At 36.8% G+C, this 15,139-nt stretch overlaps 1 protein-coding gene across 4 annotated transcripts in view; it reads right to left on the bottom strand.

Annotated features, from left to right (window-relative positions):
- Positions 1 to 15,139, bottom strand: part of ARCN1 (archain 1) — a 30,106-nt gene that overhangs the window by 10,487 nt on the left and 4,480 nt on the right. For 2 of the 4 annotated variants that reach the window (XM_061145440.1, XM_061145449.1), the window contains 5 exons: positions 7,153 to 7,416; positions 6,501 to 6,680; positions 6,166 to 6,371; positions 5,182 to 5,346; positions 633 to 791 (listed from right to left, as the gene is read on the bottom strand). In XM_061145440.1, the coding sequence (XP_061001423.1) occupies positions 633 to 791; positions 5,182 to 5,346; positions 6,166 to 6,371; positions 6,501 to 6,680; positions 7,153 to 7,416 (974 nt within the window). Of the gene's footprint in view, positions 1 to 632; positions 792 to 1,778; positions 1,884 to 5,181; positions 5,347 to 6,165; positions 6,372 to 6,500; positions 6,681 to 7,152; positions 7,417 to 15,139 lie in introns of all 4 variants that reach the window. The other 2 variants (XM_061145459.1, XM_061145468.1) reach the window with 2 other exon arrangements.

Genomic DNA, 15,139 nt, shown 5'->3' with positions numbered 1-15,139 from the left:
CAGTTCTGTTAATAACTTCATAAATTTATCAGTTCAGTTCAGTTGCTCAGTCGTGTCCAACTCTTGACTGCAGCACAACAGGCTTCCCTGTCCAACACCAACTCCTGGAGCTTGCTCAAACTCTTGTCCATTGAGTCGGATATGCCATCCAACCATCTCATCCTCTGCCGTCCACTTCTCCTCCTGCCTTCAATCTTTCCCAGCATCAGGGTCTTTTCAAATGAGTCACTTCTTCAAATCAGGTGGCCAAAGTATTGGAGTTTCAGTATCAGTCCTTCCAATGAATATTCAGGACTGATTTCCTTTAGGACTGACTGGTTGGATCTCCTTGCAGTCCAAGGGACTCTCAAGAGTCTTCTCCAACACCACAGTTCAAAAGCACCAATTCTTCAGTGCCCAGCTTTCTTTCCAGTTCAACTCTCACATCCATACATCACTACTGGAAGAACCATAGCTTTGACCAGAAGGACCTTTTCGGCAAAGTAATGTCTCTGCTTTTTAATATGCTGCCTAGCTTGGTCATAGCTTTTCTTCCAAGGAGCAAGCATCTTTTAATTTCATGGCTGCAGTCACCATCTGCAATGATTTTGGAGCCCCCAAAAATAAAGTCTGTCACTGTTTCCATCGTTTACCTATCTATTTGCCATGAAGTGATGGGACTGGATGCCATGATCTTGGTTTTCTGAACACAGTGTTTTAAGCCAGCTTTTTCACTCTCCTCTTTCACTTTCATCAAGAGGCTCTTTAGTTCTTCTTTGCTTTCTGCCACAAGGGTGGTGTCATCTGCATATCTGTTATTGAGATTTCTCCCAGCAATCAATTAATTTTTCACTTAACTGAAGACAAAAATTTCCTTATTAACACCCAAAAAAGATGTCCTTTTCATCATAGGGGACTGGAATGCAAAAGTAGGAAGTCAAGAGAAACCTGGAGTAACAGGCAAATTTGGCCTTGGAGTACAAAATGAAGCAGGGCAAAGGCTGACAGAGTTTTGCCAAGAGAGCACACTGGTCATAGCAAGCATCCTCTTCCAACAACACAAGAGAAGATCTACACATGGACATCACCAGATAGTCAACACCGACATCAGACTGATTATATTCTTTGCAGCCAAAGATGGAGAAGCTTTATACAATCAGCAAAAACAAGACTGGCCGCTGACTGTGGCTCCAATCATGAACTCCTTATTGCCAAATTCGGACTTAAATTGAAGAAAGTAGGGCAAACCACTAGACCATTCAGGTATGACCTAAACCAAATCCCTTACAATTATACAGTGGAAGTGACAAATAGATTCAAGGCATTAGATCTGATAGAGAGCCTGAAGAACTATGGATGGAGGTTCGTGACATTGTACAGGAGGCAGGGATCAAGATCATCCCCAAGAAAAAGAAATTCAAAAAGGCAGAATGGTTGTCTGAGGAGGCCTTACAAATAGCTGTGAAAAGAAGAGAAGCTAAAGGCAAAGGAGAAAAGGAAAGCTATACCCATTTGAATGTAGAGTTCCAAAGAACAGCCAGGAGAGACAGGAAACCTTCCTCCGTGATCAGTGCAAAGGAATAGAGGAAAACAATAGAATGGGAAAGACTAGAGATCTCCTCAAGAAAATTAGAGGTACCAAGGGAACATTTCATGCAAAGATGGACACAATAAAGGACAGAAATGGTATGGACCTAACAGAAGCAGAAGATATTAAGAAGAGATGGCAAGAATACACAAAAGAACTATACAAAAAATATCTTCATGATCCAGATAACCACGATGGTATGATCACTCACCTAGAACCAGACATCCTGGAATGTGAAGTCAAGTGAGCCTTAGGAAGCATCACTACAAACAAAGCTAGTGGAGGTGATGGAATTCCAGCTGAGCTATTTAAAATCCTAAAAGATGAGATGATGCTGTGAAAGTGCTGCACTCAATATGCCAGCAAATTTGGAAAACTCAGTAGTGGCCGCGGGACTGGAAAAGGTCAGTTTTCATTCCAGCCCCAAAGAAAGGCAATGCCAAAGAATGTTCAAACTACTGCACAACTGCACTCATCTCACATGTTAGTAAAATAATGTTCAAAATTCTCCAAGCCAGGATTCAACAGTATGTGAACCATGAACTTCCAGATGTTCAAGCTAGATTTAGAAAAGGCAGAGGAACCAGAGATCAAACTGCCAACATCAGTTGGATCATAGAACAGGCAAGAGAATACCAGAAAAAAATCTACTTCTGCTTTATTGATTATGCCAAAGCCTTTGACTGTGTAGATCACAACAAACTGGAAAATTCTTCAAAATATGGGAATACCAGAGCACTTTACCTGCCTCCTGAGAAATCTGTATGTAGGTCAAGAAGCAACAGTTAGAACCAGACATAGAACAACAGACTGGTTACAAATAAGGAAAGGAGTACGTCAAGGCTGGATATTGTCACCCTGCTTATTTAACTTCTATGCAGAGTACATCATGAGAGACACTGGGATGGATGATGCACAAGGTGAAATCAAGATTGCTGGGAGAAATATCAATAACCTCAGATATGCAGATGAAACCACCCTTATGGCAGAAAGCAAAGAACTAAAGAGCTTCTTGATGAAAGTGAAAGAGGAGAGTGAAAAAGTTGGCTTAAAGCTCAACATGCAGAAAACTAAGATCATGGCATCCAGTCCCATCACTTCATGGCAAACAGATGGAGAAACAGTGGAAACAGTGGCTGACTTTATTTTTGGTGGCTCCAAAATCACTGCAGATGGTGACTGCAGCCATGAAATTAAAAGACACTTACTCCTTGGAAGAAAAGTTATGACCAAGCTAGGCAGCATATTAAAAAGCAGAGACATTACTTTGTCAGCAAAGGTCCATCTGGTCAAGGCTATGGTTCTTCCAGTAGTCATGTATGGATGTGAGAGTTGGACTATAAAGAAAGCTGAGTGCCAAAGAATTGGTGCTTTTGAACTGTGGTGTTGGAAAAGACTCTTGAGAGTCCCTTGGACTGCAAGGAGATCCAACCAGTCCATCCTAAAGGAAATCAGTCCTGAATATTCATTGGAAGGACTGATGCTGAAGCTGAAACTCCAATACTTTGGCCACATGATGCAAAGAAGTGACTCATTTTAAAAGACCCTGATGCTGGCAAAGACTGAAGGGAGAAGTTGACGACAGAGGATGAGACGATTGGATGGGGTCACCGACTCAATGGACGTGAGTGTGAGTAAACTCCGGGAGTTGGTGATAGACAGGGAGCCCTGGTGTGCTGCTGTCCATGGGGTCACAAAGAATTGGACACAACTGAGCGACTGAACTGCAGTGAAAAAAGCAAGTGGAAATGTGTCAAGTACACCACCACTTATATATAACAAGAGAAAAACAGAATTACACCATATTTTTATTCATCTATACATACAGTATCTCTCTTGGAAGATACACACAAAAACCAGTTAATGCTAGTTGCATCTGAAGAGAGAACCCTGAATGGCTGGGTGGGAAGAAGTTTTAGTGTAACATCCTTTGAACCTTTTGAATTTTGAACAACTACATGAATGTATAATCTAGTTTTTTTTTTCTTTTTGTTTTATTTTTTTTTTTCAATTTCTCCTTTATTTATTTATTTTTTTTTCAGTGGGTTTTGTCATACATTGATATGAATCAGCCATAGTATCATCTAGTTTTTAAAATAAATAAAATAAAAGGTACTGCTGCTAAGAGCCATTTTTAAGTACAATCTATCCATATTCCTCACTAAAACAGTTTTTAGCTGGGTGAACTGCAGTGGTTTAAAACACTGTGCTGGCGTCCTACTTTATTCTGTTCCAACCTCTAAGTCTTCCCAGAAACAAAAGCATGAGACTCAAGACCACAGAGACATGTATCTTAAAGACAATGCATGGTGTCATTTACCTTCATAAGCATTTGCTCAAGAAGTATTCCAACATTCAGAAAAGAGTTTCAAGCTCTGTCTAGTACATGATAGTCTCCAACATCTTATTAAAATAGTATCAAACCTGTCTCCCTCAGAGCAACCACTAGGAATAACACAGGAGCTTTAGTGATTTAAAAGATTTATCCCAACAAAACCCTGTTCATTTCATATAAAATAAGACACACAAAACATTCCTCTTTGAAGCACACCTGATAGAGGTATCCTCCGAGACTCATTTTTCACCTGACCTCAAAACCATCAGTAACAGTAGAAAGTCTGGGCTTCAAGACAAGAAATCTGAGTCATGAAAATGTGAACTTGGTAACTACCACTTAAAACTGTTACCAACCATTATCAAGGGTGAAACAGATCACCAGTCCAGGTTGGATGCATGAGACAAGTGCTCAGGGCTGGTGCACTGGGATGACCCAGAGGGATAGGATGGGGAGGGAGGTGGGAGGGGAGATCGGGATGAGGAACACATGTAAATCCATGGCTGATTCATGTCAGTGTATGGCAGAAACCACTACAATACTGTAAAGTAATTAGCCTCCAACTAATAAAAATAATTGGGGAAAAAAAAATGTTACCAACCAGTACCATAGTCCTGAGATAAGAGACCAATCAAAATATTCTATACTGGCTTTAAATACTTAAAAAGAAAAATAACAAAACAAACAAAAAAAGCAAAAATAACACATTAATTTGCTACTAAAGATATTTATAATTTTTGTCCTAATTAGAGAAAGACATGCCAAAATATAGTACAGAGCTAATCATTGTTCTAGTATTCTAATTCAAGTCCATTTTAAGAGACAAAGTATAAACTAAGCATGAAGAAAAGTTATTTTTTGTTTAATTTAACCACCACAGAGTTGGTAGAAAGGTTAAGTTCTAAACAGAAAACAGATGGCTAAGAGTCCCCAATTATGGTTCGAAGAGGGCAGAGGGGATATAGCTCATGTTAACACCTAAAATTTTACTGAAGTGCAGCTGATTTACAATGTTGTGTTTAATGTCTACTGTACAGCAAAGTGACTCAGCTATACATATGTATTTATTCTTTCATATTCCTTTCCATTATGGTTTATCAAAGGATACTGAATGTAGTTCCCTGTGTGATAATATACAGTAGAACCCTGCTGTTTAGAATATACTCAAGTCTTTTAAACCTGGAAAGATTAAAAAACACAAAAAGAATTTATAAAGTATTGAGATAAAAAAATTTTTAACACCATGTGGTCTGTTCCTACTGAAAAAGTTACCACTCACCTCTCCATATTAATGGGTGGAGCATGCACTTTGGTTGCTTCAGAGGTACGCTTGCCCATATTGGAGGATATGATGTTTTCACCTTCAGATTTCAATTTGTCAACGAAGTTATCTACTTCCTTTCCTTTAGCTCCCAGTTTCAGAGCCTTGCTAGGGCCTGAAGGTCTAAGTGGAAGAATGCAAAAATAAGAAAAAATACACATATGATTTAAACAGTTAAAAACTAATAATTCCCTATCACTAAAGCTTTCCCTAAAGCTGTCCTTTAAGAGAAATGTGAATACCTCAAGGGAAAAACTAAAGTTTCCTAGTGTTTAGTGGACCACTAAACTATTTCTTGTTCGAACTGGCAGATGGATTACTATTAACATGTAAGTTTCAGAGATTCTCTGGTGGTCCAGTGGTTAGGATTCTGTGCTTCCAGTGCAAGGCACAGGTTCACTCCCTAGTTGGGGAACTAAGATCTTGCATGCTATAGGGGCATGACCAAGAAACAAACAAACAGAAGAACCACGTAAGGTTCAAGTAACCAAAGACCAAAGGTATACTTTGATAAGCATGTGTGACCTGAGGAAAACTTTGTACCTTCTATCCAAATAAATATGTACAAACAAACTTTTTCATATAATTTTAGGTAGTTTAGATTCTCCCTGAAATCCATTTATGAACACTAGATTAAAAGTATGTGTCCCTTAAACAGTTAAATAACTTCTCTTCCAATATAAGGCAACTCTCATAGGAAACTGAGCTTCATGGTAAAATCTGTAAAAGAACTCTCTTTTACACAAAAGGAAAAACACCACAATCAGATTTCTCCCTTATCCCCATATTATCAATATGCAGCCAAATTTAATATTACTCTTACTTTATCAAGGCACTCGTTATTTATAGTTTGCCTAGAAATCAGATTGCTCTGAGATACACACATATAGCCTTCATCTGCCATTCTAGAACTGTATTCTAGGTGATTACACTAGATTATACCTGGCTGGTGCGGGTGCCACTTTTGGTTTATCAGTTTCAATGATGGTCTCTGTAATCATAGAAGTCGTGCTGCCTCCAGACACTGTGGAGCTTCCAAAGCCCCCAAATCCTGGTGCTTTTTTGCCCTGTCTCTCTGCATCTCTTCGGGCCTGCTGTAATTCCTTTGCTTTACGCCGCATCTCAGCCTTGGCTTCACGCTCTTGAGTCTACAAAAAGAGACATACTTGGATGCAGCTTTGAGTTCAGACCAGACTAGCAAATAAAAAAAGGAAAGTCAAACAGAGAAGCCTAAAAGAAAGACACAAACCAGCAGTCTCAAAGAAGACCCTGTTTACCTCTCTGACTGCTCTGAACACCTTCTCCTCATGGGAATCCATTTCTGTGAAGGTTCTGATCTGTGCCAGGTTAACATTCTCCCGGTATCCCAAGGCAACAATTTCATCAAATGCAAAAATCAAATCAAAACAGTGCTCAGATATTTCATTCTCTTCTAAGGCTCGGCAATATTCAGGAATCTAATCATGGGAACAATGGAAAAGAAATATTTACAATGTGTCAGCAGTTATGCTTTCCAATTCTTATCCTGTAAAATACAAAAATTTCAGTATGCCTGAATCGCTTTACTAGCTCCTTTCACTACTCTTTAAGCAAGTCTTTGGCATAAGCCTTGTATGTTTGTGGCTACATCAACAAATCTCATCAGAAGATTATTATCTAAAAATATGGCCAAACAAGTGTCAGAACCACAAGGGCAGGTTATAGTCACTGCTAGAGAACTGGGAAACAAAAGAGCAATTTTCATACTCTCCTTTGTAGTATTTACAGTCTTAGGAATCCAGTAAAAGAAGATGTGACATAAGATGCTGGGACAGGGACTAGGTGCATAGAACACGCAAAATAATAAGCATCAGATGCTTTGGGGGAAAACAGTTTCACACAAAAAACTTAAAATCCAAAAACCTTAACCCAGTATTACAGGACTCTTACCACTCTTGAGAAGAGCCTTAGGGTCTCCAGATCTTCTAAGATGTTGCTGTTTTTGGTAGTGATCAGTACCATGTACAATTTCTCCATAGGCTGGTAAACATATCTGACACTCTCTGTTTCCACAAATGTATGCTGTTTTCCAGTGTTCATGAGCTTTGGAAAAGCTGCTAACAAGCCCTCAATCCGAGTTCGAGTCATCTCTACAAACTGTCGAGAAACAATAGCTTTTCCCGCTTTTGTACAGACTGCTGCTGCCAACAGCACCTGCAAGGAATATGTAAATAGGTACTAATCATTTTTTTACATGTGTTTTCTCAACATCCTCAGATCTGTAGGATGCCACTCTCAGTTATTTAGTGATATAACTACTACTAGAATGCTGACTTTCAGACTCTACTTCTTTGCTCTTTTAATTATACTATGTCATTCATAAGATAAAGGTGAAGTATAGGAAAATGAAGCTATTACTCCTATTTTTCAGTAACACACCTAGAGAAAAACTTAGTAAAGAAATAATTTTTTCTAAGTCTACACACATTATTAATGGGTCCTCTGTGAAATGGCAACCCACTCCAGTATTCTTGCCTGGAAAATTCCACAGACAGAGGAGCCTGGTAGGCAATAGTCCATGGGGTCGCAAAGAGTTGGACACGACTGAGCAACTTCACTCACTTGTGACTCAAAACTGGGTTGCTCTCTGCTTTGGCAGACCCATAAATAGCTTAAACTTTTTCAAGGAAAAACAGAAATTTCTACAGAGGTCTGATCAGGCAGGCTGAACACTTATACAAGGCCCCAAAACTTTCCTTTCATTTTTACCTAAAATACAGAACCAATCTAGTGAGTTTAAATTTATCTTCTGCTCTTTGATTAACCCACACTACCTTACCTACAGACACACAATCTGTAAAATGAAAAACTAAGTGGCTCAATGTTTCACACAGGTTTTGACACTGGGCAATGATCAAGACCAACAGCCTTTTTTTCAGAGTCTGGCGTTTCGTTAAACAAAACAAAGCACCAAAGAAGATACAACCAAACGTCATTAGCAGAGTATTAAGAAAATTAAGTGCAGTGTTAACAGTCTCTTCATTGCAGGAACCCAGAAGTTTATAAGGACAAGTAACAGAAAGACTATTTACACATATTGGAAGCCTCAAAAGTAGGATACAACTTCTGAAATACCAACATTCTATTGGTCAGGCTCCTCAGTTTTACAGAAATCTTTCCTCTACAGGTGAGCAGCTCGAAAAAACACAAGTTAGTCAATGTGAGTAGATATTCTTTTAGTTTCAAAACATGAATATGTTTTACAGTGATTACAGGAGAACATAATGTCCTTATTCATCAAGAATAGGTCATCAGGGTATTTGGGAGATAATTACCATCACACTTAATGTCCAAGCAGTTAGGTAAAAACAATTTATAGTGAAAACTGTTTGACCTATATCTTGCACAAATAACTTTCCTCTACCAAACAGATCTTTATTTTTACTGATTGATTTACTTCCCATGAACACTGTGCAAATTTTCTCACATGAAATCTCAAGAATAAATCCTATCAACTGCTCTATTTCCCAAATAACAACTGCAAGTTTAGAAAGACACACATATAAGAGAGTAATACAATTTTATGCTACTGAATCTATCAATTCTATGTTGAAACTTACCTTAATTATGCTGGCATAAAGTTATGTAGTATAGAATTCAAAAGTTTGTTTTTTTTTTTAAGTAGTTCTACCTCATAAATAAATACTTTCAGGAAGAATCTTGCTTTGTAAACTATATCCCTTTAAAAATACGTGTGCTTAGTCACTCAGCCACGCCTGACTCTTTGCGACCCCAGGAACTGCAGTCCTCCAGGCTCCTCTGTCCATGGGAATTCTCTAGGCAAGAATACTGGAGTGTCTCCCACATTGCAGGCGGATTCTTTACTGTCTGAGCCACCAGGGAAGCCCAAGAATACTGGAGTGCATAGTCTGTCCCTTCCCCAGGGGATCTGCCCCACCCAGGAATCGAACTAGGGTTTTCTGCATCACAGGTGGATTCTTTACCAGCTGAGATACCAGGGAAGCCCCTAAAATAGCCCCTGTATGTCTAAAATATATTTTTATATCTGTAAAATATAAAAAATATATTTTATATCTTATATTTAAAAATATAAGATGATATTTTAGACATATGGAAAAGTAGAGTATAAAAATTACAGTTGATTACTTCAAAAGTGGTAAATAAGCTAGCTTAAAAGTCCCAAAACAGTCATCTTTCCCCAAAATACTTATAATCTTTTAAAATAAATAAATAGTTTTGTACTTAAGAAATGTATCATTCACCATCACAACTACTCGGGAGGTTGCTGTTACCACCCAGGCAAGAGGCAAGAAGATATATTGAGGGGAGTAAAAGATTCCCCAAAAAGAATAAAAATGCAACAAGGTTATGACCCATTCTTTTCAAAGAAATCTTCCACTCCATGTCTTTATTATTTTGTTGCTGTTGTTGCTATAGAATTTTTTTTTTTAAATTCAGCTTTATCGAGGTAGAATTCACATATAAAGTTACAAGGTATTTTAAGTGTATATGGTGATTTCATGCCTTTAATTTTACTTTTTTCTTCCAGTTTAACTGAAATATAATTGACATACAGCACTGAAAGTTTAAGGTGTACAGCATAATGATTTGACTTATACACATCATAAGTTTGGTGAACATCCATCATCTCATACAGGTACAACATTAAAAAAATATAAAAAAGGGAATTCCCTCATGGTCCAGTGGTTAGAACTCGGCACTTTCACCGTGAAGGACCCAAATTGATCCCTACTCAGGGAACTAAGATCCTGTAAGCTGCCTGGCATAGCCAAAAACAAATAGAAAAAAACCTTTTTTCTCTTGTGATGTTATTCTTTTAACAACTTTCATATATATAAGATACAGCACTGTTAGTTATATTGATCATATTGTACACAGCATGTCCAGTACTTACTTAGCTTATAACTGGAAGTTTGCACTTTTTTTGACTACCTTCATCCAATCTCCCTCCCCACCCCACGCCGCCAACCAGTCCCTGCCACTGGTGACCACAAATCTGATCTCTTTTCTATGAGTTTGTTTTTTTAACAATAAGATTAAATTTATTTATTTTTAATTGAAGGATAATTGCTTTACAATATTGTATTGGCTATTTTTAAAGTATAACTGACCTACAACACTATGCTGATTTCTCGTATACAACATAGTTCTTCCATATTTCTATACATTTTAAAATGTTCACCATGATAACCTAGTCACCATCTGTTACCATACAAAAATATTACATAATTATAGACTATATTCCCCACACTGTCCCCATTCATGTCTTTAATAGTGTGAAATAAAGAAAGATTTCTTCAAAAAAGGGCAAGGACTCCTCTAATTCTTGGTACACACGTGTGCTTAGTTGTTCAGTCATGTCCGACTCCTTGTAACCCCATGGACTGTAGCCCACCGGGCTCCTCTGTCTACAGGGATTCTCCAGGCAAGAATACTGGAGTGGGTTGCCATGTCCTCCTCAGGGGATCTTCCTGATCCAGTTCTCCTGCATTGCAGGCAGAGTCTTTACCATCTGAGCCCCCAGGGAAGCCCAAGAATACTGAAGTGGATAGCCTTCTCTACGGGATCCTCCTGACCCAGGAATTGAACCGGGGTCTCCTGCATTGCAGGCGGATTCTTTACCAGCTGAGCTACCAGGGAAGCCCTGGTATACACATAGTAATACCTTAATCTTGAAGGAGAAGAAACTGACCTAAAATTATCACCAGGCAAGAGACTTAGACTTGTTTAGAAGAATAAAACCAAATATACTCAAAAATTTGCTTTCACATTAGTTTTTATCATATGAGGTTCATGTTTCAACCATCTGCATATTTCTGGCAGAAAAAGAAAAAAGAAAAGGTAGTTGCTGCTTTAGTTTATGAGTGATAAGCAGGTATGTCTTTGATTGTGTCATATTTGATTTATATGACACATACATCCAAATAAAGTAAGATTTCTGTCCCAATATGAGCCCTCATAAAAGAGCTATGTCACATAAAAATTTGTACACATGTTCATAGCAGCATTATTCAAAATACCTAATACATAATAAAAAGTGAAAACCAGGAATTCCCCAGCAGTCCAGTGGTTAGGATTTGGCACTTTCACTGCCATGACCCATGTTCCATCCCTGGTCAGGGAACAAAGATCCTGGAAGTCACAAGGCAGAGCCAAAAAAACTAAAAATCTGTGTATTTAAATAAGTAAATAAACAGTGAAAACCCAAATATCCACCAACCTATGAATGGATAAACAGAATGTGATACATCTAAACAATGGACTATTATTCAGCTATAAAAAGGAATGAAGAATATGCTATAGTATGGATGAACTTTGAAAATATTACACTAAATGAAAGCAACCAGATACAAAAGGCATCTCACATGATTCCATTTACATGAAACATTCAGAATAAACAAATTCAGAGAAAGAAAGTAGATGAATGGTTACCAGGGGCTGGGAAAGGGGAAATGGAAAGTGACTGATAATTAGTATGGGATTTTGGGGGGGGGGGGGATTATGAAAATATTCTAACCTTATGGATGATGGCTGCAAAACCTATGTGAGTATACTAAAAATCAATTAATTATACACTTAAAAAGGCTGAATTTTATGGTATGTGAATTATATCTCAATAAAAAAAGGAATGGAGGGCAAACCCATAGATTAAAAGAGACTTAAGAGACATGTTAACCAATCACAATGTATAATCTTATTTGAATCCTGATTCAAACAACTGTTTAAAAAAATTATAAGACAAATGGGAAAATACGAACAGGGAATGAACAGTTAATGACATTAAGAAACTATTGATAAATTTAAGGTATGACATATCCATTAAAAGTATTTTTTAAACAAGTAATATTTATCGTAAAAAAAAAACCAGCTGTATAGATTCAAATTCTTCTGCAGTCTTTCATATTAAAAATTTTCTCTCAATTAGTTTACATTGAACATCTAAATGAATTGTGTAGGGTAGATTTTATCCTCTGTCTCAAACTGTGCTAGTTTTACATGTACTAATAAAAGGTCATCTGATTTATAAATTATCCTGAGGATCAGAACTCACAATTTCATGTGCTGGATGTCAGTAATGATTTTTTTTTCTTTTTCTGTCCTATGTGGTTTGCGGGATTTTAAAATAGTTCACCAACCAGGGAATGAACCTGGGCTCTTGGCAGTGAAAGCTCAGAGTCCCAGCCACTGGACTGCTAAGGAATTCCCAATAAATATTTCTTTTAAAATCAACTGCTCTACTGTAATACAAATGGGTTTTTATGACTCATAATAAAGTTTCCAAAAGTATCAATATGATATATGGATTCAAAAAGTGCTAATATTAAAAATTGTATGTATAAAAGTTATAGAAAACTGTAATTCAAAAAGCACACCTAGTGACAATGATGCCTGTGAAGAATTTGGATAAACAGTTTCATGAACATAAAAACAGAAAAAAATGAATTATTTTTCAATTTAAAAATCAACAGTTGTAAAAAAAAAAAAAAAATTAACAGTTGTGAAACAGATCACCAGTCCAGGTTGGATGCATGAGACAAGTGCTCAGGGCTGGTGCACTGGGATGACCCAGAGGGATGGGATGGGGAGGGAGGTGGGAGGGGGGATCAGGACGGGGGACACATGTAAATCCATGGCTGATTCATGTCAGTGTACGGCAAAAGCCACTACAATATTGTAAAGTAATTAGCCTCCAACTAATAAAAATAAATGGAAAAAAACAAAAAGACAAAAAAAAATTAAAAAATCAACAGTATATTTAAGTAAATTATTAAATACTTTAAGAACATCAGTAAATTTTTAAATACTTTAAATATTTGTGCTACAGTCCTAAAAGTTTATATACTCCAAAAAGGTTTCCTTAATATTCTCATCAGGAAAATGAAGAATTTCCTTATATTTGAGATGATCTCACATTGGTTTCTTCTTTTCCCAAAGACTACGTGAATTAGAAATAGTGTTCTAAATTTGCAAAGAATCAAGTTAATATACCAGGAAAGTTAAAAGATTAGAAGTGAGACGATCTGGATCCTAGTTTACTATCTGTCTGATTTAAGTTATGTTTCAACCTCTCAGCCTCAGTTTCCTCCCTTAGAAAATGGAGCATCATCTGACAATCTCACAAGTTATTATGAGGACCAAATGAATATAATAAAACTGTAAGCCAAAGCACTATACAACTTATACCACATATACTCAAAAGGTAAAGCAGCATCATTATTAATAATAAACTTGCCAAGAAATGCATCTTATTAAAAACTTTGTCATTTCAAAGCAATGGATTTTTACCTTTATGGATTTGGCAATATTTTAACAGATTAAAAATGGACACACATTCCCTAAAAAATTTTACCTTTAATGTCAGAAAATTCATAGAACCTCTAGAGTAGTAATTCTCAGATGATCCATACAGAAATCACTTTATGCAGTGAGAAATACTACTAATAAATGGGAGCACATTATAAATTTAATACTTACAAAGGCCCTCCTCACCAAAAAAAGGCTGAGAATCACAGTCCTAGAAAGTATGATTCCCCCACCTGAGAATTTTACAATGTTTTGAAGAATAAAATAAGCCACAGTAGAAATACTAAGCACAGCACAATTTAAACACTTGAAGTAAAAAATCTACCCAGAGAAGGATTGCTCAGACCAAACCTTCAGACCTATATAAATATGCTGCTTAACTGCAAAGCCCATATCTAATATATCTAATAACAGTAACTCTATTAGAAACAATGTTTATAGGCTTCAGGGTAGTTCTCAGGTAGCTAGAATTCAAAAGACCTCCATACCATACATATAAGAGTTTAGGTAAAAATTAACATCAAGGCAACATTAAAGGGAAAAAGAAATTAAAGACAACCTATGACCAGAAAGATGTACGCTATGGAGGGGGGCAATCCATTCACTTTGCTTTATCAACTGGGCATGGTCAAAGGCTAATTACAGGTACTGGCAATCTCCATTTTGGCTATATTACTATAAGAATTAACTAAAAAATTATTTATTGGATACCTACTATACATACTAGATGCTCTCTGGGAATACAATGAGGAAATTAGTAGGACTAGCATTCTTAAGAAATCTAGTAAGATCTCAAAAGTTCTTATCTCAAGAAAAATAAATTATTTTCTAACTATGTATGGTGGTATTAACTAGACTTATTTTGATGATCATTTCACAGTACATACAAATATCAAATTATTATGCTGTAAACATGAAAATATGCTCTATGTCAATTACACCTCAGAAAAAAAGGCAGCAGCAGCCTAGCCGGGATAAGACACAAACTAGGCAGAATGTGTAAAATAATGCACTATGGGAATTCAGAGGAAGAAGAGATTACTTCTAGCTCACAAGATCATGAAGATTTGATGGAAGAAACACTACTTAAATTATGCTTTGATCAATCAGGAAACTTGAGTATGTAAAGATGAAGGAACAGTAGGGTAAAATAGTAGGTCCTCTCTTTGAGTCATTCCATTGTTCAGACACAGCAAATAAGGCTCCTAAAGCAGGACCCAAGTGCCCAAGACTGAGTATGACTCTCAACTTCAAAACACCCATGACATCACAATCACAGTTTCCACAAAGTTGACATAGGTTTCTATTCACTATTATTCATATTAACACAGCAGTTAATAACTTGGTTGGAAGGTATGGTCAACAAGATAAATTTAACCTATTCTAAATCAACATTCATCTTCTTAAATGCCTTGAAATAATTTTCTCTTCACATCAGTGTTTACCAATTATTAAAACAGTATATACTAAAAGGTAGGTTAATTTTTCCTACTGTAATTTGACCTGATTTTCTTTGGGAAACAGTGAATAGTATGATTCTCTATACAGTTATTTTACTTGTTTTTCACATTTTTGGAAAAGAGCATCTAGA

This window comes from Dama dama, chromosome 1 (genome assembly GCF_033118175.1).
Source record: "Dama dama isolate Ldn47 chromosome 1, ASM3311817v1, whole genome shotgun sequence".
Taxonomy (NCBI): domain Eukaryota; kingdom Metazoa; phylum Chordata; class Mammalia; order Artiodactyla; family Cervidae; genus Dama; species Dama dama.
The sequence above is the reverse complement of the archived record's forward strand: the minus strand, read 5'-3'. Positions and strand labels throughout refer to the sequence as shown.